Below are 24,797 nucleotides of genomic sequence, written 5' to 3'. Positions count from 1 at the left end.
AATTCGTTTATAATTTTATTTATTTATTTATTTAATTAATCAATGTAATATATTTGCACATGACAATTGAATCAAAGTGTATTTTTCCACATCCATTCTCTGTTTCATTTTTATTTTTTCATTTATTTGAAAAAGTAACTTTATCAATTTGTATGATTTTTTATGTGTATATAGATATATTTCTAGTAGAACGTACATTTCTTATATTTTTAATCTATTTCTATTAATCTTGCTTAGGCTATATAATTTTTTAATGGTCTTTAGTCTTTTCTAAGACTTTTGAATGGGAGCAGCTGTAACTAAGTATTTCTGATTCTGATTCTGATTATAACAAATCAATTTATTCACTTTTTTTAAATTAAGCCTATGACTACATGACTTATACTGTTATTCCAGTGTGTAATATTTCAATGACCACACACGATCATGAGTTATTTAAAACATTTTTGGCTAATCATTCAGTTTCAGTGATGGCATGGAACTAAGTACATTTACTCAAGTGTACTGCTTTAAAGGGGGTAACTCCAGATGAAGTTATAATCTGATTAATTGCCTCCAGTGATGTCAGTCAGCAGCTAACAAGAACCAAAAAAAAGTGGATCACATCACTCCAGTTCTTAGGTCCTTACACTGGCGTCCTGTCTGTCAAAATCCTGCTGTGGGAACTGAATTGTTTAGTCCAGAATACATTTCTGATCTACTGCTACGTTATGAACCATCCAGACCTCTGAGGTCCTCAGGTACAGGTCTGCGTTCAGTCCTCACAGTCAAAACTAAACATGGAGAAGGCGCATTCAGTTATTTAGCAAAACTCCCAGAAAACTGCAGGTTTGCTCCAACTCTCACCTCTCTGTCTCAGACCTGTCTGTTTACGTCAGCCTTTCACTGAAGCAATGTCAAGGCTTTGATCTGCACTGTCCTATATGAGCTTACTTTACTGTTTCTAAACTTGTTATAATGTTTTGTTTCTTGATGTCTTCCTGCCTGTTTTTAATGTCTTTTTATGTCATTTTTAATGCCCCTGTAAAGCACTTTGAGTTGCCTTGTGTCTGAATCGTGCTATACAAATAAACTTGCCTTGCTTTGCCTATGTTGCATTGTGGGTAATGTATGTGTCAGGTTTATAAAAGAAAGAGAAGTAAAGGGCGGATCCCTCTGGTTCAAATTCCATTTTGATCATTTGTTTTTTTTAACTGTCCAACAGTTTGCAGAAGTTCAATACTCGATCTGCTGACTTACATTTCAAAGCTTCCCGCCTACATTACCCACAATGCAACGTTACCACCATTACTGGAGGCAATTTACCAGATTACATGCTGCTTCTCGGAGTCACAAAAGACTTTATACTTCTCTGTTTCACACATGAAGTAGTGATCCCTGAGACTTGTAAAAGATGTACTCTTTACCTACAATTTTGAGTCTTCTGCTGTACTACATTTTGGAAGTAAATATTGTTCTTTCACTTCTCTACATTTATTTGATAACTTTAGTTGCTTCTCACTCTGCAGATTGCATGTTGCATCACAGCCACATTTATCTTAGTGGCAATTGGATTAAAAAACACTCATTTGGACAGTGAGAAAAATGCTGCAAATGATCAGTCAGGCAAAATAATCGATCGACCCACAGTATGCAGTACATGTATGCGTTTAGATAAACATAGACATTTCACTTTTACCCGTATGTTTGATACTTAGGTACATTTACTGCCTGAAAATTACTATTAATGCTCAAATACTACACATAATTACTTGAAATCCACAATTTATAGTACATATGTTCACCAGGCTGAAGCCCAACACACACTTTGACAGCTGAATATGATAAACACTGTCCGGGCCTTATAGTAGGCGACATAAAGTACGTGGATGGGTGAGTCCAGTTACACCTTTTAAGCTCTCTCCCTACACTCATCACATTCGTTGGGCCTGTGGGAGACAAATGTTTTGTTTTGGATTAAAACAGAAAACGTGTTTACAGCAAAACTCTACAAGGCACCTTCAAGTAGACATCTTATTCCTTTAATGACACCGCACAGCCCATTTCTACTTCGCTTTAGACTGAAGAGCTGCCTGGTTGTCATGCCAAGTTAAACATTGTTAGGCTACAAGTGGTCATCACGCTTCAGTAGACAGTAACTCTCTGTATGTTGCAACTACAGATCTGCTTTTTGGAGGACAAACTTCCTCATTTGAAGGAAGCACACCCAATTGTTTGTGCAAAAGTGCATATCTCCAGTATACATCTTATAAATGGCAGCTGCTTTCTATTATCCCTCACTATCTCGAGGTATTTATAGAGTCAAGCGTTGTAGAAAAGTCGTCTGATGGTGAAGATAAGATCTAACAAAGCGAGCGGGATCGTTTGTCATTTCGAAGCCAGTTTCCTGAGTGAAACTGTGTAAGGAGGTAGTACTTCATACAGAGCGTGGTGCTACTTCGCCACAGTAGTCAGGAGCTGATTGATGGCAGTATTTCTGGTTTCACTTTAGACAAGGGAACACCTATTCATCATTAACCTGTTGCTTATTGGCATGCAGATTAGTGGCATACATGCAGGATTGGGAGGGTTACTATTAATCACCCGTCACAACATCAAGTAATGTCACCTGATTACTCTTTGTTACTTAAAAAAACAAAAAAAAAACATTCATATTTAAAGACAAGACAAAAAACACACAGAGAAGATGACTTTTATTTTATCATTGTTAAGGATGATGATTAAGGCCCGTAATGAGCAAAACATGTAAGATTTACTTCATGTATAACAGTTTCCTGACTTGCTATCAATAAGAAGTAATAAGGAGGTATTTGAAGGACAACTCTTAGTTAACGGCCTATAGCTGCAGGATATGTTCAAAGACAATAAGGCATTAACAAGTGCTCTATGATAACTAATAAAAAGTCAGTGCACTCTAATATGAAGTGTATGAGGTATTTCTGCCTTCCTGTGAAGTATGTGGGGTTTGTGTTTCAGTGCACACACTGGCCGGTAAAGCTGACTCTGATCTGTCCTCCACTAGAGGGCGCTATTACATCAGACCCGTGGAGTCCTCACAGTTAAAAGAAAAACCTCTTGAACTGATGAAGTGACAGATAACCGCAAGATCTTTCAGTGGATTCATTGTCGGTGCAAGCCTGCTCTCTATTCCCGCATGCTTGAGGCTATCCATTTTCAATTTACATTAAAGTTGTAAATTATAATTTGTATCTTCTTTGTCCAACTACAGTGATATCTCTTTGATCAACATTTCAACACGTTGCCCGTTGAGACAACATGAGCCACAGCCAAACACCCCTGGCTGACAGTTAGATTACTGATGAATAATGATCATATATGAAAGTGTCAATAGGAGTTCAACATCGCACAGCTCACATGTTCTCGTGAGTTATGGTAACTTTTGCTGCGGCCCCGACTTGTTTGTTTTCTTACAATCTTTTCCGTTGCTGACGTCACAGAGCCTGACAGACATTTTAACTGTTCAGATATGACTTCAGGCCTCTGACAAGAACATTAAAACGTCCCCTGGTTTGGTAAGAGCGTCTTGATGAATTGCGTAGGAAAACACACATTAAAGGCTCATTGACTGGAGAAACCTGCTCTGACTCGAGTAGTCACATATGAGAAAGCGCTTATTCGCGTTTTAAAAACCCAGGTGACTCAGATTGCTAGAAATGTGCTGGAGGTGGTGTTCTGTCGAAACCAAGACATTAATCACTTTTTTTTTTAAAATCAAAACTGTCTGATGTCTGACTCAGGGATGGGGTATGAGATTTTATTGTGGAGTGTGATAAGAAATACTTAAGACAGGTTGATTGTGGTGAAATTAATTTTTTTTTAAATATCCTCACAGGAGGGGCATAAAGAAGATGTCAAACTCAATAACTTGGTTTTATATTGATTTAGTTTGAGTGCATTTTATCCAAAATCTTAATCCTGCCGCAGCCCACTCTGACCCACATTTACATTTCTTGTCGGGCTGCTGGCCTCAAGTGGCTGTAGCAATTATTACAGCGGCAAAGGAGGAAAATGGGTGATGTTGCAATAAGAGCAACAATCTCTGCCGCAGTGTGTAACCAAAAGTCAACGATAACTTATCTTGACCTACCAATGGAGTTAAGTGACGCCACATTCATAACGTAACTGCAGTAATGTCCGTAATATTTGTACGTCACATGTAGTTCTGTTGGCTAAGCCTTCCCAAACTGCCAAAGTGTGCTGAAGATGTTCATGTCGTTTCGGAGTCACAGGCAATCAACCTATTGAATCCTTCAGGTATGAGGATGTGTGGAAATGCTTTGTGTCATACCAGCGAAGTAATACAAATATTTGTTTCTTCACTAAATGTGATTCGTGTGTCATTTCAGAGTTTTTCAACATGTAATTACATTTTCATTTCGTGCTAAGCCTACTCAGGCTTTAACCGGGCTGTGACTGTGAGTGAAGTGGTGTATCGCTGTATACCTCGGTCTTACTGTAATTTTTACATTGCCACTTCTGGATTGTAATAAAATGTAACCAAAATCCATGATTACATACAAGGACACAGTGGAAATTAAGACAAAAATCCCACACATCTGACTAATGATAGCTCATGAATGAAACCTGGAAGACTAAACAGTGCTACGACAACGTCAGACACAGCCTGAGGCCAGAGTTCCTTTTGTCTGTATCAGTGCACAATGTAAGCATAGTTTATTTCTCACTTTCACTGAATACATGCAGCAGGATACTAAAAAACAAGTATGTTAATTGTATAATGCATTTCTTTGAGTTTGGATGATTTAAGTGTCTGTTTTTAATGCTCTATATTACTGGACAGAAGTTTTTCTAAAGGCACACTCAAGGGAAAGAAGATTTTTTTGGGAGAAAAATGATACTTGGGAGAAAAATGTTTGATACTGATACTTGGGAGAAAAATGTTTTCCATCAACATTATTTTTTAAGTTTCATATAGAGAAAACACAAAAAAACGGAACACCGAGGCGTCAGAAAGTGTTAAAAAGTGTCCATCCTCATAACACCAAGGTTAGCTTTTACAAAATTTTATCTAAGGATGAAAAAGTAATGATTTGAAACATTTGAGCAAGAAAACAATGATTTTTACAACTGCGAATGGGCGAAAGATCAAAACTCAAACTACATCAAAGGAGGTTTGAGATGACAAATGTTCTTGTTTTGCAAAAGATGTCTGCTATAAACGCATTTAAGTACAATACTTGGACTTCTCTGCCACTGATTTTTAAGATGATAGCTCACTGTGGAATGAAAACTAAATAAATCATCCTTCCTGAGGGTTTTACAGGCTTTGCTGTGAGCAACAGCTCGTCTTTTGTGGGATTAGTCATGACAGATGAGGGAGTCAGGTCAGGGTTTTCATCATCAGAGGACAAGACTGAACAAGAAGAATCCTGTCAATCTCACTTTCATGTCTATAAAGATCTGAAGTAACATTTATGGATCCCTCAGATATATAAAATATCATCTGTATCCTTCAGTCCTCAGTCATGACAAAGAACTAACACTTGGCATACTTGAAGCATTTTCACCAAATACAAATTAAACTCAGTATTGACGTGATATTCATGCTTCTCCTCTGACGCCCAGTGCCACGCTAAACAATAATCACCTCTATTAAATCAAGAGGCAGACATTAAAAATGACATGAAAGAAAAAACAACACATAAATTAAGTTTTACAAAGATTTTATTTTTTCATTTTCGTATAAATGCAGCGGTGGAAGAAGTGTTCACACCATTTACCAATACCACAATAAAACAATACTCAAATTATTCAAAAAATGTAAATTTGAATTAAGTAGATGTACAGATTAGCACAAAATAAAGCAATATAAGTAAAGTACTCATGATGCACAATGGCCTCTGTCAGTGTTACATTTAAAAAAAAAAAAACCCAGGATGTTTATTATCGCTGCATCAACATGTAAACAGCACTTTAATGTCCAACAATCAAGGTGGATCTGATTTAACTGCTCCCTTGTCTACTTTAATCTGTGACACATCGTATTTTCATAAATGATCGGGTGTTTTTAATTGAAATCTTATCCTGAAACGTAACAACAGCTGTAATAAAGTACATTTCCCTCTGAAATATTGTGGAGTAAAGGTATAAAGGGGTATAGAATGGAATAATACAAGCACCTACAAACTGTACTTTTCACCACTATATAAATCTGGTAACAAGTCGCTCCTTTTCACAAGTTGATCCAATATGTTGTATCATCAGTGAAAAACAAAAGAAACAATCATAAGGGCTTCTGTATGACACAAGCTCCTGAGACACCAACTGTAGAAACACAAGATACAAACAAAGTTTGTGACATATATTCATCGCACAGCTCTTCAGTGTGTTCTGTACTTGTGCAGCTTTATCTTCTTCGAAAGCGATATCATGCGTTCCAACACCTGGGGGTCAGCACAAACCGGCCTGCTCAAGCCTTTAATATGCAATCTGCCGACCAACAAGGAAAGAAAGTAAGGTTTCAGTTTTAAATGGAAGAAGAAATACATTTATACTTAACATGGAACCATAATTCAACTTGATGCTTGGAAGTTAATTTCATTGTCATGGCCAGTTTACTAAGAAAAAGAAGCATTTCTAACTGGGCAGCCACAAAATGACTGAGATCATTTGCTTCATTGCCGATCTTCATCACTCACATCAGCGCAGTGATGTCACAGGCGCCGCTGTCCTTCTGCATTTCGTATCTTTGAACCTTCCGCAGCAAGCGCCCAGGGATGAACTTTTTAGTTGTGATGCAGCATTTTGGGATGCCTGCAATGTGGGAGAAAAGATCCATGTTAACAATATTGAAAACATAAAAAAGCAAAAATAACAGAATATGGGGATTGACAAGGAGAAGACTGTAACAGCCTGATGGTTTAATCTAATCAAAATCAATAAACCTTTTTTTTCCCTGGGATTGGGAAATGTTCCCATTATTACATCTTCGGTTGGCACATTTTCCTCAAGGTTAATAACAGATAAAATGGGGGAAAAATGTTTAGAGTTGAACATTCGTGCTGGATGCTGTTGAACTGAAGAGGACTGATGTTTTTTGTATTGTGCAACGGTAACCGCAGGATGACAGAAAACCGGTCACACGCTGGAACATGTTTGACACAGTCCCTCTAATTTCAGGTTGCAGAAAATTACAAAGCAGCTGGATTAAATCAATAAACAGATACAAGAACAACTGCAAAAGGAATGAGATCCTCTACTATTCCTACAACACATGCACAAACATGTTCAAACTTTAAAGATTCGTATGAACAGTCATATTCAACTGTTCTCCCCACAAGAACTCTCCAAATGTTCTTGTATTTAAAGGAACGTACATAACTCATCTTCTGATAAAAACTCAATGCAGTTTTCTTGGTTTTAACAAGAGAATGAATCCTGATGGTTACCTTCAGTAGAGGTGATGGCCAAAGCACACAGACAGATAATCACAAACGCCACTTTCAGGTCCATGATGGCTGTGGAAATGTGGGGAGAAGATGTCTTAGTGCCGTTATATAGCCTACTGACACACACACATGCACACACACGCATTTCATATGGATACCTGTCTATCAACCCTTCCCACCTGCACTGACTCAGCCAATCACTCACTGCGCATGCCCGGAGTATATTCAACACACTGCTGGAGCTGGTAATAATGGCAAAGAAAGTGCAGCCAAACTTTTCATTACCAGCTGTATCTACAGCAGCTTGCAGTGCCAAACAGAGCAAGAGAAGAAAGACCAACTCGAGAAAGGCTGCAAAACAAAAAGAAGATAGATAGCTGGAGGTGAAACGAGAGTCAACACCGGAGAGGCTGTTCAACGATGGCGAAAGTCAAAGGCCTGAAAACGGACGCCATGTTGGCCGTGTCCCCTATTGGACGGGTGGTTTTCTTTTGTAAATGTATTATTACTCTGCATTATGTAGTCAACATAGCTAACGTTAGCTCCTTATATCGTTTTCGTATGTATTAGCCCACCATTAACATCGTCAGCTTGTAGCTAACATTAGCTAGCTATTTATGATAGACTACTGCCATATGAAACATATTTAGGTGTAACGTTACAGTTTAGGGTTATGGTTTGGGTTAGCAGTGTTCACACATGCACTGCTACCCTGGGCTGTTTGGACATCAGCCAGACGAGGTGTGTGCGAGAGGCGGACTAATTCCTGTGCTCTACACGTGTGAGAGGTCAAGTCCAGTGTTCAGAGGTCAGGGGAAGATTGCATACATCTGTGAACGTAGTGTGCATTGTAGTTGTAAGCACATGCCCATAGATGGTATCTATGTGACGTTCATTCATATAGACTTTGAACTGGAAGTTTTACAAATGTATCCTATTCCTGTGTCCTATAGTTCACGGCAGAACCTTGTCCTGATGCTTTCCCAATATCCACTCCGCTAGTCTCTCTGACAGGCAAGTGTAACTTGATGCTGATTGCGACATGGATCAGACCACTCTAATTCATGGATCTGTACGTCACTTTGATGGACAAATTTCATATATACGTGTCCTTCTTTCATATCAAGTTGGTTGTGCATCAATGTCCACCAAATTCACCAGGAAAATGCTTCAAGTACTGGTCCGAGCAGTCACGTTAGCTTACTGCTTGAGACTATTACATATTGGTAAGACATTTTTCAACAAAGTAGACTTTGATTTCGATTCATGATCTGACTGTCAGCTGACCACAGTAGAATGTGGGAAACACACAATGCACCTATCAACCCCTTTCAAATAATCGCTTGCTACCTATCACATAAGCTTCTTCACCCAACAAAAACTCCAGATTTCAGTTCTTTTAATCATTTTTTAAATACATAGTAACAGTTCTGCCTTGTTTTTGAGAAAATAAATACAATTGGCATGCCCCATAAACACTTTATGTCAACATCAAAACACATTAAAATTCAGCTTTTTGTCCTGTAAATACATTTAGTTCTTCATCCTTCTTTCACCTATTTGTCTGTAATTATTATCATTTTAGCAGAGATGATGACTTCTTAGTCACAGGTGCTGGACAAGTAATGTTGTAAAGTAATATGATATTTGAAGGCCCTTGTAAAGCTGTTTTTACTGGCAGATATTCAACTGTGGTTTTCTTTCTACAGGACAATCGCTGCCAAAGCAGTAGACGATTGCGACAGCACCGACATCAGAAGCCTAACCTGTTGGCCAACACTGATCTGTTTTTATAACCAGTCATGATACCTCTGTGGTAGAAGAGCTTTAACGGGTTGGTTGTTTATGTTGATTGTGTAAAGAAAAGACATTTATAATTTTCAAAATGAATATATTCATGCTTTTGACTTGAACTACCAGCCCTTGATCTTCCTTTACATTTTTCAACTTACTGTGTTTATTGTCGTGCATCAAAACACAAATTCAAATTGTAAAAAACTACTTGGCATAACAGTTATGTTCTAAATTTGATACCTGCTCATGTGCAATCCTTTGAGCTTGAAGAACTTCTACACGATGTATGAACATCTGTTCCTTGACCTGTCGCCCTTCCTCGTCCACGGCCCTGGCCTCCTCTTCCTCGGACAATGCTGGTTGCCCTCCCGTTGTCCTCTCTGACGTCATGATAACCTTCACTCTGGTGTTTACGTGTCATCAGAGCCGACGATGCTCTCATAGTTGAAGCTCTGGCATGCAAAACATTGTATTATCATGATTATCATCGAGTGTATCGAGTGTATCATGAATCATTGAGGGGAAACAAAACAACCGTGTAGCAGTCCAACCACTTATCTTGATGTTTTAGCTTTGCCATATCTAATTGCCATAGCCAGCTGTTGCTAGCTAACCAGCAATAAGTTACATCAAAATACACTTTCAACCCCTGACAGCTATAAGTACTAGCAACGGCTATGTTGGGTGTTTATGTTAAATATGATAAAATTAGGCTTTTCCTGACAGGTGAATGAGAAACGAGGTAGCTACTTGTAACTGGATGTTGTGATGAAAACAACGCACCAAAACACTCTCCTTCCCACCGCTCGCGAGGAATCGGCAGTTGTTGATCAGTGCGTGCTCATGGTTTGGGGGGGAAATCTAGCCTGGGCATGACGTTTTTTTTCCGTTATACCAACCCCAGCTTTAATCATCGTTGAGCTGAAAGTCTTTTATGAAACAAGTATTACTTTCGTTTTGAGTGTGACTGCTTGATGAGTAGGTTGTACCGGTATGTGTACTGAGGCAGGCTTCAACAGGTTTAATAATACTCACTCTTTTACCAGGATCTCATTTGATTGATGGATAGACAATGAAAGCTTGAAAATAACCACACCCAGAGTCACGAAAGAGAGGTTTTATGGGTCACCATTAAACATTAAAGGTCAAATTAATATCAGTGTAAAAAGGAACGGGAGAAATGAGAAAAAAATATAATTAAAAAGAACGAACATAACTCACCATCAGATTAAAACTGACTAAATGCGAGTGTTTTCATGGTTTTAACATGAGAATTAATCGTTAGTTACCGTCAGTAGAGGCGACGGCCAAAGCACACAGACAGATAATCACGAATTTCACTTCAGATCCATGATGGCAGAGAAAAAGTGGAGAATTTAAGTGTGCAACTGAAATCTGAAGCAAAGAGACACAAAACATCAATCTAATACAGTCATTTCTTTTTCAATGATCATATTCTGTTATTCTCCACATTGCATTACACTTGTATGTCCAGTTTCGAGTCAATTGGATTCACTGTGTTCAGGGCGTGGCATTTCCAAAACTGCATTTTTAGGGTCATAATTGACGTCACCATTTGATTGAATGGTGCTCAGGTTTCATGGGAAACGTTTCCTGTTATTGGGCCAAGTTTCATGCCTTAGGCTCACTCCAGCTCAAGGCAATAGATGAGCCATGCTGCATACATCATATAATAATAATAGACTGACACGAACAGAGGAGGTTTCAGGGCCTCTGGAGCTTGAGACGTGATAATTTAGTAACTACCATGGGAATATTAATTCGACCAGAAAGCCTGAGATCAAGCACATGAACCTGTAGAACGATTAACTTAGAAAGTTAATTATAAATGCGACTTTGAAATCTGATTTGGCAACACAGTCCTCAAGTACTAGTGGAGCGGAAGATTGCCGCTATTGATAACAGCTTAACTGGCACAAAACAATCCCAAGTTGGCAAAGATACCGATCTGACAACAAGATGCAACAGTGCTGAAGCTGCAGCTCAGCAGTAAAAACAGCATTTCACGTTCATTGTGTTCTCAGGTGTGGCTTGTAAAGCTCTTTCGTGCAAACCATACAGTGTAATTATTGTAACAAAAACATCAAACTGTCACCTAGGGGAATTTTTATGGTGGCACATCAACAGACTGACTTCTCTGTTGTTTATCTTTTCAATCTGGGAAAATTGTTGATGTGGCAAGGGTCAAAACCGTCCAATGAAAAACAGCATCCGTATTATGTGTGCAACACTTAATACATGATCCCCATGTAATGCCTTCAAATCAGAAGACTTATTTTGTCCGCCTCCTGTCTGAGCAGTACTGGAAGGCTCGGACAAGTTTTTTTTAAACCCCCTTTGTGAATTAAATCCGCTGGATTTGTTTGTTTCTTTAAAACAAGCTGCCATGGTCTGGTTTGACCGCACTTGCTGGTTTTACGCATTAAGGGTGTGTCGCTACTGGAAAAAGAAAAGAAATGAAGAAACGAAAGAAAGTGAAAGTGTCATAAAACTGTCCTGCATTTAGTCATAAACAAGTTGAGGGTTTTCAGAGTCATAGGAAACACGGGAGGCTTCAGTCAGTTTCGCAACAAATTCCCAAAAGATTAAGGTGCCACACAGGTACTGAATGAGTCCAAACAGGTAACTGTCAAAATGTGGGACGTTGTGCTTCCTGTTCCAGCTGGATCTGGAACCCATTACAGACATCTGCCATCACACACAGTGCTGGCATAAACAAGAGCCTTCAATCATCACACACAAAAGGAATGTGACGATTAGAATTGACTGGCTTTCATCTACGCGTATTGGACATGTCGATGCACAACAGAGAAAGTTGTGAACTGAAAGGTGGTGAAAGGTCTGATCCCACACCAGCGCTGTCAGTTTATGTTAACAACTGATGCGTCTGCATGTCTATATGTTAACTCCAACTATAAGACTAACCTTACGGTAAGGTAAAGACGGGGATGAATGGATGATATTCACACGGCAGCCATTATCCTACAAACGTCACACTCAGGTTGAGGGGCTCTGAGCAGCTGAAGAGACAATCACAAGTGAAAATCAGGGGGGACATTTTGCCATATTTCAAGATGAAGCAACATATTTAATAAGCCATTAGCTAACGTTGCCATTCAGCCACTCGCTTACTGTTTGACTACATCCTGCCAGTTTCACCTGCAGGCTTGAATGAGTGTGTCCAACGTGTGAGTTGTTCTTTTAAAGTCAATTTAAGTCTTCTAAAGTAACAGTGCACATCTGGGACACATTTATTTAAGCTGGGAGGTAAAAGGTACTGGGCGTAATCAAACATTAATGGTTCAATGTTTACGTTAGCAAACGGCTTATCAAATGTGTTCTTTTAACTTGAAATATGGCAAAACGCTCCTTCAGCTTTTCACTACTTATGATCTGTACAGTTCCAGATCAAGTCGTAAATAACGACAATTTGTCATAACAACATTTGAGCTTCCCACCTTGAGTGTGATGTCAGAGGAAAATGGCTGCCAGTCGAATATGGTCTGGTCATTTGCTCGTCTCCCCTAAAAATTGCTACAAACCACCTTTGAATCTACCTTAATAGTACAGTATGCATTGAAAGCATTCAACAATTATCTACAACTGTCAACTGAATGTGAAGGAACACCCGATTCGGTGCAATGAATTGTACGTATTGTGTCACAAAGCATGTTTAGCATGCTAACCAGCTAGCCCAGTCCTGTTCCAACCTCCTGTACTAGCAGTGGAAACACCAGCACTTTTCTGTCCAGACTGAGAGCTGCTCAGCCAACTTAGCTAACTAACAGCAGCTACAGTCAGCAGCAGTTAGCGGTTACTCTGGTGATATGCTGCCCCCTACTAGTATTAAGTACGAATAATTAAATTTGAATATATAAATGATAACTTCACTTTTAAAACCCCTTTGTTGAGCCTCCTTGACCCCCATGACAGTAATAACATTAGTTTTAGGTGGCAGACGAACAAACTTGTGGCGCATTCAAGTAAACTGAAACTGATGAAACATTGTAATGGCGGATCTCTCAGAAGTAGTTACTATCTATACCCTTTCAGTCTCAGTCATGTTTTCATACACAAACACACACGTGCACACATGCAGACTCAGATAAACAGGTTTATCAGTGCATCATGTATTAATGACAGCAGACGAGGGAAAGGGTTTTTTTTGGCAGCGATTCAGTCTGTATTTTTCTCCCGTTTTCAACATACAATAATATTTCTCACACACAAGACGTAACTGCTTTATCTCTGTCATTCAGATGACACATGGATGACTTCAATCTTCAATCTCCGACTTATTTACAGGGTTTTCTGCTACAACCGACTCATTTGAAATGGAGCTCTGAGGCGTGTTTTGTACCCTCATATAGAACACAATTTTGTTTACAGTATGTGCATTAGTATATACATTCTTTCAGTGGGAACAAGCATGAATTCTACTTTTGCAAAGCCGTCATCGTGCCTCCTCTTCCAGAGGATTGGGATAAAAGTAGCCAGTTACTAAAGTTGAAGTTCACTCTTCTTTCTGTCTTTACAGATACAGAAAAATCACAACAGTGGGGGATTTAAGAGAGAAGAAAGCGCGACTGGGCATTTTATTGGTTCAGGGTTCAAATCTCAAGGCTTATAGTGGAACAGGGATGATGTTCATTCTGCACCTCCAGGGCCTGAGAGGCAGAAGAGGCTCCGCAGGCGACAGCGTCAGTACTCGGTCTGTCCTCTGGTGGCCACATGTAGCAGGCGCAGCAGCAGCTCTGCAGGCGAGCTCCCCGCAGAGCTGTCGGACGGGTCTGAGGCCTCAACCTCCCCAAGGCAGTCAGAGTCCACCGTACAGCTCTCTGAGAGGGAGGAGAGGAGAGGAACTTCATTCTCATTGTGCCCAAAACAACCATACAAGACTTCTTTACTTGTCTGAACATGGCAAAACAGAATCAAACCAAACTGCACCTGAGTTACAGCAGAGTCCTGAAGCAGCGCAGCGTCCTCCTTCAGAGCCACAGGGTCTCCCTCCCGCCTGGCAGGGGGTGAGCAGGTAGTTCTCCTCCACACAGTGAGCTGTTTCCGGGGAGCCCAGCAGACAGCCGAGGCCCTCCCCGCAGCAGATGTTGGGGCCGAAACAGTGGCCCCTGTCTCTGGGGCCACACGACATGCACTGGTGGAGGAATTGGAAAGATTCAAGGATTAACCCTAAACTACAAACCAGGTTCATTATTTATTTATTTTTTTTAACACTATTACTTTTATTTTGTCACTGTCTATTCTGATCTGTGTGTATACAGCAGGAACATACAAATACTTTCACTCTTCCCAGACATATTCAAACAAAGCTGATAGTGGGAATGAACACAGCCATGAAAATTGAGGAAAATGCTGGAAATATTTAGTATATGTTAATATGTATTTCTAATGTGTTTATTTAGCCCGCCTTTAGCTCCACTAGAAATCATGGCAAATATATATATTTTTAAACTTTAAGTGGATGGTGCCTGCAGTTTTTGTTTTTCTTATAAGCTTTCATACACAGGTTTATGATTTACACATCTAATATCTACTTTAATGCTACTAAAAACTGTTTTCTTCTGTTTTTTTGCCCCCATTAAAAGTTTTTTTTTTTTTTTTGTCAATTTGGCAAGTTTTTCCTCTCTCGAATCGATGGTCTAAGGACAGAAGATGTCTCTCACTGTCCCTCAGATTGTAATTCCACTGAGGAAATGTGATAACAATTGATTTGATTTTTGAATCTTCTGAAACGACATTGTCTTCATTATATCATGTCTTACATAACTTAGATTGACTTTTTTTTTTTTTTTTTTTTTTTTTACAAAGTAATCTCGGCTGCTGTTCTTTATACATATCTGAACTCACATTCAATTACATTCAATGTCCCATATTTTACAGCCTACTTAACACTGCCTTCATTTTATGCACCAGATTTTTCTGATTTCTCACAGATGATTACTTTATACAATATCAGAATAGGCTCACAGACAACTTTGGTAAATTTCCACTCACAAGACTCCCAAAGGAAATTAAATAAAAATTAAACATCAAAGACAGATGATTTCCCAGAAAGGATAATGGTCCTCACCTGTCTGATCCCAGCCTCTGGCAGCGCCCGCTTCCCTCCTCGGGGGCAGTTCTGGATGTAGCAGGCAGAGGAGAACGCAAGGAGTCCCAGGACGCACAGGGGGAACAAGGAGTGAGGCATCGCTGCTGGCTGGTTGTGGATGAGCGCGACCGCACCTGTATGTCCTGCTGCGAGGGAGGATGTGATGACTGATGTCCCGATTCTCCTCACTTATAAGCAGATGGACATGACCTGACGAACGCGATTGACACTCGTATCTGACGTCAGCGTCGTTTTCTCGAGCCACACGCGCGCGCGCGCGCGCGCGCGAAGGACACCGGCGTTGCGCGCGGAGAGAGGTCGCGGGCGGAGGTGGCTCTGCATCAGATGTGTGCCATCTAACAAATCTAACAGCGGTGACAGCACAAGATGCCTTCTTCTGTATTCAAGACTGCAACACGCTCATTTGGGGTAACTTTTTCTGCATAATCTGAGAGGCAGGGCGCGAGGGTACACACTCCCAGAAAAAAAAATGGCACAACAGGAACGGCTTAATGAGACTTGTGGACAGCTAATTGCATTGATTGCAATAAGCGCGCTGATTAAGTGCGTTTCATGACGATCATGCACAAATCAGCTGTCTTTTTTTCTTTTCTACCTGACTCACATGCAACTGTGGCGACCTCAGGGTCACGCCAATTATCCCCCCCTGCTGTGATTTAAAACTGTTAACGAGCACAACAACATTAGCATTTCAAATAAACATAAACATGCGAGGCTCATTATTCACGTCAGCGTGCTGTCGCATGCTCGGGGTTGTATTTCAGCCATTAGCTGTTGTGATGCTGATTAACATGTAAAAGGGATAAATGTGCAAAGCTGAGCATCAGAGGTGGCAGCAGGTTGAAGTGTCAGGGAGTTCTTTAATTAGCATCACAGGCAAATCTCGATGCTTTATTAAACACATACGGTCTTATGTTGCTTTCAGTCCACTCCTGAACAATGTGACATTAAGTGTGACAAACTTTTCTTCTCACAAATGAAAATATCTCATCTGAAAGTAAATCTTACTACTAAACTAGTGGAATCAAATTAAAGTTTTATGGTAGATTGATTATTATTATTATTATTATTATTATTATTTTCATTTTAACATAAATGTATAAACCAGGAAAAATAAGCTTTAGCCTGATTCTGACTATTAAGTGCATAAAGCACATTTGGCATGTACAGGCAGTAAATATCACTCTAACAGGCCATGTGATTGAATTATATCGATATAGATAAGATGTTACTTTATTGATGCCCCCTTTGCAGGTAACACAGCGGTACAGAGGGAAATAGTAGCCGCACAAGAGTAAGTCTTAAAAAAAAGAGACAATAATAAAGAGATTTTGGAATATTGTAGCTGATCTGTACCTGGAGTGTTGTCGAACAGCGTCTAACAGCACATATATGTAGTAAGCCACTGTTTTGTCCCTTGTCATACATTTGAAAGCAAGAATAATCCAACACAGCCTGATTTCATTTAAGTTCCTTATCGACCACTTTTACCTGTAACAGTGAAGCTGCTGCCTCCATTTCACATTCAGAACAACTTATTCCTGTTTTTGCTCGCTGAGCGGATATAGGATCATGACCTTGGTTAAGCTAAATGCTGTCAGGGAAACCAACGTATAAATCACGCTGTTGGTGATTATTGAGCACGATAAACACGGTCATTGCTGACTTTAGTCTGTTTAACCCTTGTGTGCACACAAAGAGAGGCATAACTGGCAAATAGAGTGAAGTTTTAAGAGGTAGGAAGTGAAAACGTGGGCAAGTGAACACATTTATTTCCTAAAAGAACCTTAAAGGGAAGACAGTCTCAAGTAATGGAAATCAAATAAGACACCTATCCAGAGGATAAACAAAACCTCGACTGATTACGCCAACTTTAAAAGGAGATGTCAACCTGTGGCTAACTCGCATTGTGGGTAGCGTAGTCGCCTAAATTAGAAAAGGAAATGGAATGAAAAAGGGGATATCTCTGGTTCTGCTGTGTTGAGTTTGGTTATTTGTTTATAAACTGTCCATCAGGAGTCAAGTGTTATAGGAGCGCGTTTAAAAACCTGGAAACTACATTACCCACAATTCAACTTTGCCACAGGGATATCACTGGAGGCAATTTATCAGATTACATGCAGCTTCCTCTGGAGCCAAAAAAGGCTTTCTACTTCTTTTTTTCACGTATGCAGTAGCACTACCATAGACACGTAAACTTCAATGGAGTTACTTTAAATAGGTGTAAAATGCAAAAGTCAGTTACCTGTTGAATTTGTAGTCCAAACAACTAGAGAGTGACCACTAACAGTTGCTAACTGTAGCTACCATTAGCTCGTCATCAGTGCAGCTAGCGGTCCATACTTGGAGCTTGGAGCACAGGACAAGTATTGGTGTTTCATGCGTGAAAATTGTTTTTTCTTCAAATTCTGTTCATAATTTCCGTAAATGTTTTGCCTCTTTTAAACAAAAATTCAGACATATGTTGTTTAAATACAGCAAAGTAAACATGTGCAATTGCAGAAATCAATACATCAAAAACATAAAAAAAGAAGTACCTACTCAGTCACAAAAGGTCCTTATCAATAAGGGTTTGGCCACATTAACCTCAGTGTACATAACAACCTATACAGTACAATGTAAAGTGGTAAATGGAGTGGAGAAGGAAAGAGGCTGAGCATGTCCCCTGCGTTCTGTTTAACAATGACCACACAACCTTGGGTCAACTCCAGTTCCACTTTTATCCTTCTGGCGTCTTGCTCTCAGCACTCGTGACCGCCAACCTTTTCTCGGTGTGGCCTCAACACATCTACACATCCAGGGTTTGTACAAAGGCTGCAGAACCAAGGCTGCAACTTCACTTCAATGCTTGATGAAAAGGCGACTACAGGGAGAGGGGGCGGAAGAGAACATTTTAGCATTCTTCATGTACGTTTTATGTTACGTTATTTGCTGTGAGTAATAACCTTTCTATGAGGCCTCCTTGACCTGATTATGTGGCAGACCGGGACAAAGACAAAGAATTCCTCGCGAGATTGAAGTACTTTTATCTTGTGTGAATCAGAAATAATACAAAAAATGTTAGAAAATAACAAACATAGAAGAGAAGTGATCAATAATTTTATTTAAGTTAGTACAAATTCAGTACAGCACAGCGGCAGTGTAATCACGTCTTCACCTTGAGAACCATCCTCTTCTTTTCCCAGGCTATGACGATGTGGGTTTTCCTCGTACGACATTGGTCAGTGATGCACACGTACGATGTCACTGCGTGGGGTAGAGCTTTGGCAGTCAGGACACAAGACGTGATTGGATGTCGATACAGTAACAGAGTTCAGTGGGTGCGATTCTCTCCGGAGGCAGGAACGGCAGAGCAAGTGACCACAGGTGAGACTGTAGATGGATGATGCAGATTTAGAGTAAACGGAGACCGAACAGGAACATCCAGAGCATGTCGTTTTCTCACCTGGCAAACAAATGCGATGGAAAAATTAATCAAGTAGTCACTGGATTTATATTGATTTGGCATTAGACATCAGAAACAGTGAACACATCCCAGCACTCCTACACAGCTGCAACGTTTTGTACAGAGGGCTAAAGCCGGTCTAAAGTGGGCTGCAGAGTGGGAGGCACATGCTCCAATGTGCACAAACCAACACGCATGCTTGTACATGTTTGGTCTAAAACACAGGCAGTGATTTCAGTCATATTTTGGCAACAATGTAATGTCTAGGACAAGCTGAGTATGTGAGCATCAGGAGAAATATTTTTATAAGGAAATGTTTCTCCTGCAAGAGAGCAACTTCATGTGCTTCATAAAGCTTATCGTGGACACACAGCTGGACAGTGTAGCTGAACATGTGTGAAGGGTAGGATCCTCTGACACGCAAAGGTTTTGGGGTGTAGGATTTCTCTGAGTGGTCTTACTAACATCTTACCTGTTGGCATTACTGGAGTGCCTGAAGCCTGACAGTTCTGAGAGGAGTTCTTTGGTTCAGACTCAGGAGTAACATTGCTCTTTTTAGACAAGTTTGAGGTGAAGGAGGGTCGTCCCTGCAGGGCAGAGAAGAGGGCCTCATCCAGGCTGGCTGACAAACGCTGCTCGTGAGAGCTGCAGCTTGGTGCTGAAGAAATGTGGTGAAACAACACATTAGACAACTCGGAAGAAAGAAAAACCCCAAAAGATTTGTTTGAGGATCTCACTCTTAGAGAACACATTATACTCACAGGAAACTGCATCAAATCTTGGTCTTTTTGTTTGAGGTAGTAGCTGCTGCTCAGCTGTCAGCCCTTCTGTTGATTCTCTACGTAGATCTTGTTTCTTTTTTCTCTCAAACTCTGATTTGTTATCTCTTTTAGAAGAGTTAGATGTTTTAATGTGATTCCTATTATGTGATGAATGTCCCAATGCAGAGTCTTTTATTCTTGTAGTCCTGTCTGTCTTACTGGTGTGGACATTATACTGATCAACAGTATTGTTTGTTGAACTTTTACTGAGACATGGAGAGTTCTGGGATAGTCCATTATCCTCTTTGGAGGTTATAAGTCTTGAGGCCTGCAGATTCTCTCCCTCGCCTTGTCTCCCCAACATCCCGTCCCTCCCAGCCATCCCTTTCTGCAGGAGGAAGTGGTCAATGCGGCTTTTCAGTTGGGGGTTAGGAAGAGGCTGGCAGGTTGAAGTAAACGGGACACCGGTGAAGGGGTCGTTCGGGGGTCGACCCCAAGTGGCCTCCCTCTTCTGGTGCTCCTCCAGTGTCGTGTTGTCCACTGACATGCCACTGGGAAGCAGCATGGGCAGCATCATTATCTCCTGGGTTATCGGGTCAAGGAACTCTTCTGGGATGGAAAGATTGCTGGAGTTAAATAAAAAGCCAAGAGAGAATTATCAACATTGTAAGAAAATAAATGTTATTATTATTACAAACTCTGTTTTTTCTAAAAGTAGGAAAATAAATAAGAATACGATTTTTTTGCGACTGCTTCATAAACACATACTTTGTCGGTGTGTCTGCTGGCAGTGGTGCTTTCGTCTGGCTGACTGAAGAGGCAAACAACACAGGACGTGGCAGCCGTCTTTCACTGGCAGCATGGACTCTTTTAATCCTCTCCACTTCCTCTGCAGGGCAGCAGCGGGCAGGTTGTCCCCACACGACCAAAGCCTTGAGCCCTAGAGCAGATGCCGCACCGCCAAGTGGCACAGTCACACGGAGCTGTGTCACAGCGCCTAGCGAGAGCAGACCCCGGCTCCATAGGTCCTCTTGACGGCAGTTTGCAGGTTGCGGAGGAGGTGGCGAGGGGAATGGAGGGCGAGGATTGAAATTTGAACGTGTGAAACAGATTCGGGTCTCCTCCCTAAGTTCGCAACGACCCACCAGTTTGAACTCTGGTTCAGATATACTGGATTCAGTGTTTGAGGGACACTTGAACACATGGCCCTTTCGTTTAGGCTCATCTGGAGCTTCTTCGCCCCACTGTTGGGCCTGAAGACTCCACTGGTGGCCTTTACTCTGACAAGGTCTACTGCTTTGCTCATGTTGTTTTTTCTGTTTGTTCTGGTCCTTTACCCGCATCTGCATTTGTTCCTTGTGCTGAACCTGTTTGCTGCCTTCACCAGAATTCTGGGAGGGAAGCTGATCAGAGCTGGTGCTGATCTCCAGTCTTTTGCAGGCCTGTCCTCGGTCCATACCCCAAGGCCACAGCTCCACATCCACCCTGCACAGCTCCACCTGGAAGCCAAACTTTAATGTCACCTTAGAGAAATAGAGGAAAATGCATATTAATTCATTAATTACATAAACAAATGTATTATAATCAAATGTTTTTCTTTTTCTTTTTTCTAATGAAGATTACCATCTAGCTGACATTTGTATATTTATTACATACATATTAACTAATGGAAAGGACGTGATTTCAATGTGCATGCAGCACCAGCCTCAGGTAGCAAACCAGAATCATTCTGTATTTTTGATCTGTAGAAGCAGCTATTTACTTTAACTGAAATCACTCTCAGCACTTTTCACTTCATTGGATGCTAAAAATTACATCATGGGTGTTGATAGAGTTCGAAGAGATACTGCCTTAGAGAGAGCTCATACCTGAGGCTTGAGGGATTTTTCTGACTTTGCAAGACTAAACATACTCTGTGAAAAATTACTGAGAAATTAATTGGGAACTTTGCTTTCATCTGTCACAACAAGCATTGGCTTAACATATTTTGTTTTAGAGGAAATTCTTCCGTTAACCATACCACTATCACCCAGTAGAAAGAAAAGATAAAGAAGATGGGAAAAGAAGGTAAGGCATATCTTAGTAGATAAAGGCTCAATGTCATCCAGGTAAATTTCTGTTTTTGTTTAAATTCATTTTCCCAAATTCATGTTTGAAATTTTTAATTATTCATATCAACCAAATTGGTTTGTCAAGGGTCAAACTTTGACATTTTCTGATGAACAGCCACAGGTAAGCTTATTTTAAAAGTGTACAAAGGTGCAATCTTACCTGTACAGGTGGACGCAGGAAGTACTCCAGCTTGAAACCTCGGCTCCGGAGAGTAGGGTCGGCCGACACAAGGTTTGTGACATCATAGCCATCTGCACACAGCTGCAGTCAAAAATAATTAAAATAATCACTTGAATTAATTTATGGATTTTACTTTGGCTTTAAATGGACAGTAAACAGCACAGAGACAGCAAACAATAAAAAAGGGTCATCATATACAGTACAGCTCCAATATTTCAATGTTCATTGTATGTTTCAGGGCCTAGTCTCCTTAAAAATGTGGCTCGGTGAAGCAGACTCAGGTCACACATAGCAACAAGAAACGCTACAAAAAAACTGTCATGATATTAAGGTCACAATATAAAAGACGATGGCTAAACAGTGCGGTGGAAGTGGAGTAGGAAAGAGAAAACGCTGCCAAGATCAGATTCCAAAATATCAATAAAAAGAACATAACAAGGTTAGATGTGATTCAGTCTCCCACACAACACTCTGTCCCTCTGCTTTTCTATCTTCGCAGATTTGTCCTCCACCTCAGTCCTTAGCCACATTGTGTCTACGTGCATGGATTCTTCATGTTCATCTCAACCTCTATTGAACCAAATTCTCTAACTTTTTTGAAAGGGAAAATAAGATGAATGGTGCCTTCATATGACGTTACTTTTGTAGAATTTGTAGAATTTAGGGTTTAAACTTCCTTCAAGTCGTGAGTAATTGTTGCTAGAAACATGTCACCTGGGTGTCACAGATGCTTTATGCAACAAAATTATGAGAACTGACAGTAGTGCATGTTAAATAAAAAAGCAGCTGGAGGAACTTAGAGTTACGTGATAGCTTGGAGAAATGCATCATACCTTGTTACAATGAGCTGTTGTATAGAAATGTGGAAGACAGAGATTCACAACCATTCTCCAACCTGCAGAGGAACAAATTGGTTTTAGAGCAACACAAGCTTCCATCCACCGGCTTATAGTTCAAGGCTAAAAGAGGTATTCAGTGAATACAACTGTTCAACACTGACTCACATCGGTAAACCACATTGCCCTGGTTTATTCTATCGCTTCTATCAAGTAATGGCATTTTTTTGTTAGGGTATTTGTAAACAAGACCTTTGACCTCATGACAGAACGACCTTTACAGACTGACTAATTCACCTCTCATGTCAAGGACGTAAGCTCAAAGTATTATTGTGTTAAGTAGTGATAAACGGAAGGTGCAAAAGGGGAAGATGGTGAATAGCACTCATCTAATAGATTGTGCTTATTTCCTGTCATTCAACACAGAAAATGAGTTATCTTGAAGCACATGGTTCACCTCCGTGGCTGCCACAAAAGTTAGTGCTGAAAGAATTAGTTGATCATTCAACATTAACTTCACAACAATACAGATTAAAGATTTAAATTGAGAATAATACATTTATAATTTATAAAAAGAAAATTGCTCAAATTTCTGCCATTACCAGCAACTCAGATGTAAGGATGTGTGACTTTTCTCTGTGCAAACTGTACTGAAAAAAATGCTATCTAAAGGGTGAATTTGGGGTCTGACAGACTGATTTGTGGACTAAACAATAAATCCTACAATTAAAAAATAATAAGATCTAAACAAGCAAATATTTGAACAATTAATTCAACTTTTCTTTATTCTTTTTAATTTATATTGCCTAATATTCAGGTCCAACCGTACAAATGTGAGGGTTTTCTGCTGTGTCTTGACTACACTGTAACCACTGGTCAACTTAAAATGAAAGAGCCTGTTGGTAAGACAAAACAACCAAACTTAGTACAACACCTCAAGCTCTGGAAAGTTGTTTTGGGAAGCTGTCATTTATTTCGGACATTATATTACGATATAGCTTCAGCCCCAGCTAAGTTAATTCGATCTTATGGTGGCTAACATTAATTTATCACCCAGCTGCTGGAAACAACAAAGTGAAACAGAGACATTACGTTCTAAGTTCATTCATTTTATAGAAAATATCCTAAGACTTAATATTGGAGGCTCTGTATCTTAAAAATGTAGATAAGTTAACGCAAAAACTAATATAACGTTCAAGCTCATGTTATCGGTCCTAGCTAGCTGCAACAGCGACGTTCACTGTTATGTTGCATTTAAATATTGCTACCTTGCTAGCATTACGATGTTAGCTAACATTATTAATGCAGAGCAAGTCTGACGACGTTCAAATTAGCTTAGAAAACTGAAGTGGAAAAAGCTTACTTTATGTGTTCGTTGACAAATTTCGCTGTTTTGTCAATAATTGGCTCCACTGACCAACATAGTAGGTAGCTGAAAGTAAAGCTATGGCTACTATCTTAGCCGGCACAACTAGGGCAGCCGAGAAGGGACACACCTCACCTTTGAAATCGCGAAATTCATAAGTTTACAAGGGATGCAACAGGTGTTGAGTAAATTAAGTAAGAATAGGTTTCATTGAATTGCTGTCCGATGACATGGTGTGTTCTTTACCTCAGAACAGTTTACATGTCAATGTGTAGAAGACCTGATAACAAACAATAGGTTTCACTTAAGCATGTATTATCACATTTCAGTTGTGTATACATGTATTTTGTCTGTCTTGTCCTTTCCAGAGATACACCTCCTCCCCCACATGAAGGTCAGTAGGGGTCAACATGTGTTTATACAACCCTACCTTCCAAGGACACCTCAGTAAGATGAATGCTGTCTCCAGGGAAGAACCCATACTTCTTTTATTTGCGGACTATTTGCTCACTATTGTATTTTTCCTGGAATAATTTCAGTGACGGGTCGAACTTTTATTCTGTCGTACTAGCCAGGAATACCTGTAGTCAACATGGTATAAAGGCTTGTAAAAGCAGAATGCTTTATATTGTCATATAGCAACTAACATTTTTGGTTGGTGGTTTGTTAAAGGAAACAAAAGTATGTCTACTGAAGTGCTGTGCTTAAAAGAAGTACAATTA

General features: G+C 40.0%; 3 protein-coding genes across 3 annotated transcripts; all 3 read right to left on the bottom strand.

Moving 5' to 3' along the window:
• Positions 1–5,926: 5,926 nt before the first annotated feature.
• ccl27a (chemokine (C-C motif) ligand 27a) lies at positions 5,927–7,544 on the bottom strand. The gene is made up of 3 exons (XM_030416114.1): positions 7,431–7,544; positions 6,681–6,795; positions 5,927–6,471 (listed from the first exon to the last, which is right to left on the bottom strand). The coding sequence occupies exons 1-3, from the start codon at positions 7,492–7,494 to the stop codon at positions 6,363–6,365; spliced, it is 288 nt and encodes a 95-aa protein (XP_030271974.1). The 5' UTR covers positions 7,495–7,544; the 3' UTR covers positions 5,927–6,362.
• Positions 7,545–13,809: 6,265 nt separating this feature from the next.
• On the bottom strand, positions 13,810–15,536 carry avp (arginine vasopressin). The gene is made up of 3 exons (XM_030415939.1): positions 15,334–15,536; positions 14,193–14,397; positions 13,810–14,083 (listed from the first exon to the last, which is right to left on the bottom strand). Exons 1-3 carry the CDS (start codon positions 15,451–15,453, stop codon positions 13,947–13,949), a joined length of 462 nt encoding a protein of 153 aa, XP_030271799.1. The 5' UTR covers positions 15,454–15,536; the 3' UTR covers positions 13,810–13,946.
• Positions 15,537–18,385: 2,849 nt separating this feature from the next.
• ubox5 (U-box domain containing 5) lies at positions 18,386–24,198 on the bottom strand. The gene is made up of 7 exons (XM_030415862.1): positions 24,073–24,198; positions 22,707–22,768; positions 21,853–21,954; positions 20,350–21,104; positions 19,582–20,207; positions 19,293–19,478; positions 18,386–18,820 (listed from the first exon to the last, which is right to left on the bottom strand). The coding sequence occupies exons 2-7, from the start codon at positions 22,758–22,760 to the stop codon at positions 18,597–18,599; spliced, it is 1,947 nt and encodes a 648-aa protein (XP_030271722.1). The 5' UTR covers positions 22,761–22,768; positions 24,073–24,198; the 3' UTR covers positions 18,386–18,596.
• Positions 24,199–24,797: the final 599 nt, after the last annotated feature.

Source organism: Sparus aurata, chromosome 5, assembly GCF_900880675.1.
Source record: "Sparus aurata chromosome 5, fSpaAur1.1, whole genome shotgun sequence".
NCBI lineage: Eukaryota > Metazoa > Chordata > Actinopteri > Spariformes > Sparidae > Sparus > Sparus aurata.
This window is presented reverse-complemented; position numbering and strand designations above follow the sequence as displayed.

Bases quoted from the DNA above. Each gene is read 5' to 3' on its own strand.
- ccl27a (XM_030416114.1), bottom strand. From the start codon at position 7,494: ATGGACCTGAAAGTGGCGTTTGTGATTATCTGTCTGTGTGCTTTGGCC. The intron at 6,796-7,430 runs GTAACCATCAGG...CCCACATTGCAG, and splicing joins GGCCATCACCTCTACTGAAG to GCATCCCAAAATGCTGCATC. The intron at 6,472-6,680 runs GTGAGTGATGAA...GTTGGTCGGCAG, and splicing joins TGTGACATCACTGCGCTGAT to ATTGCATATTAAAGGCTTGA.
- avp (XM_030415939.1), bottom strand. From the start codon at position 15,453: ATGCCTCACTCCTTGTTCCCCCTGTGCGTCCTGGGACTCCTTGCGTTC. The intron at 14,398-15,333 runs GTGAGGACCATT...TTCCTCCACCAG, and splicing joins CAGAGGCTGGGATCAGACAG to TGCATGTCGTGTGGCCCCAG. The intron at 14,084-14,192 runs GTGCAGTTTGGT...CCTCCCTCTCAG, and splicing joins AGGACTCTGCTGTAACTCAG to AGAGCTGTACGGTGGACTCT.
- ubox5 (XM_030415862.1), bottom strand. From the start codon at position 22,760: ATGGTTGTGAATCTCTGTCTTCCACATTTCTATACAACAGCTCATTGT. The intron at 21,955-22,706 runs GTATGATGCATT...TTTTGACTGCAG, and splicing joins CAACAGCTCATTGTAACAAG to CTGTGTGCAGATGGCTATGA. The intron at 20,208-20,349 runs GTATGTGTTTAT...ATTTAACTCCAG, and splicing joins CCAGCAGACACACCGACAAA to CAATCTTTCCATCCCAGAAG.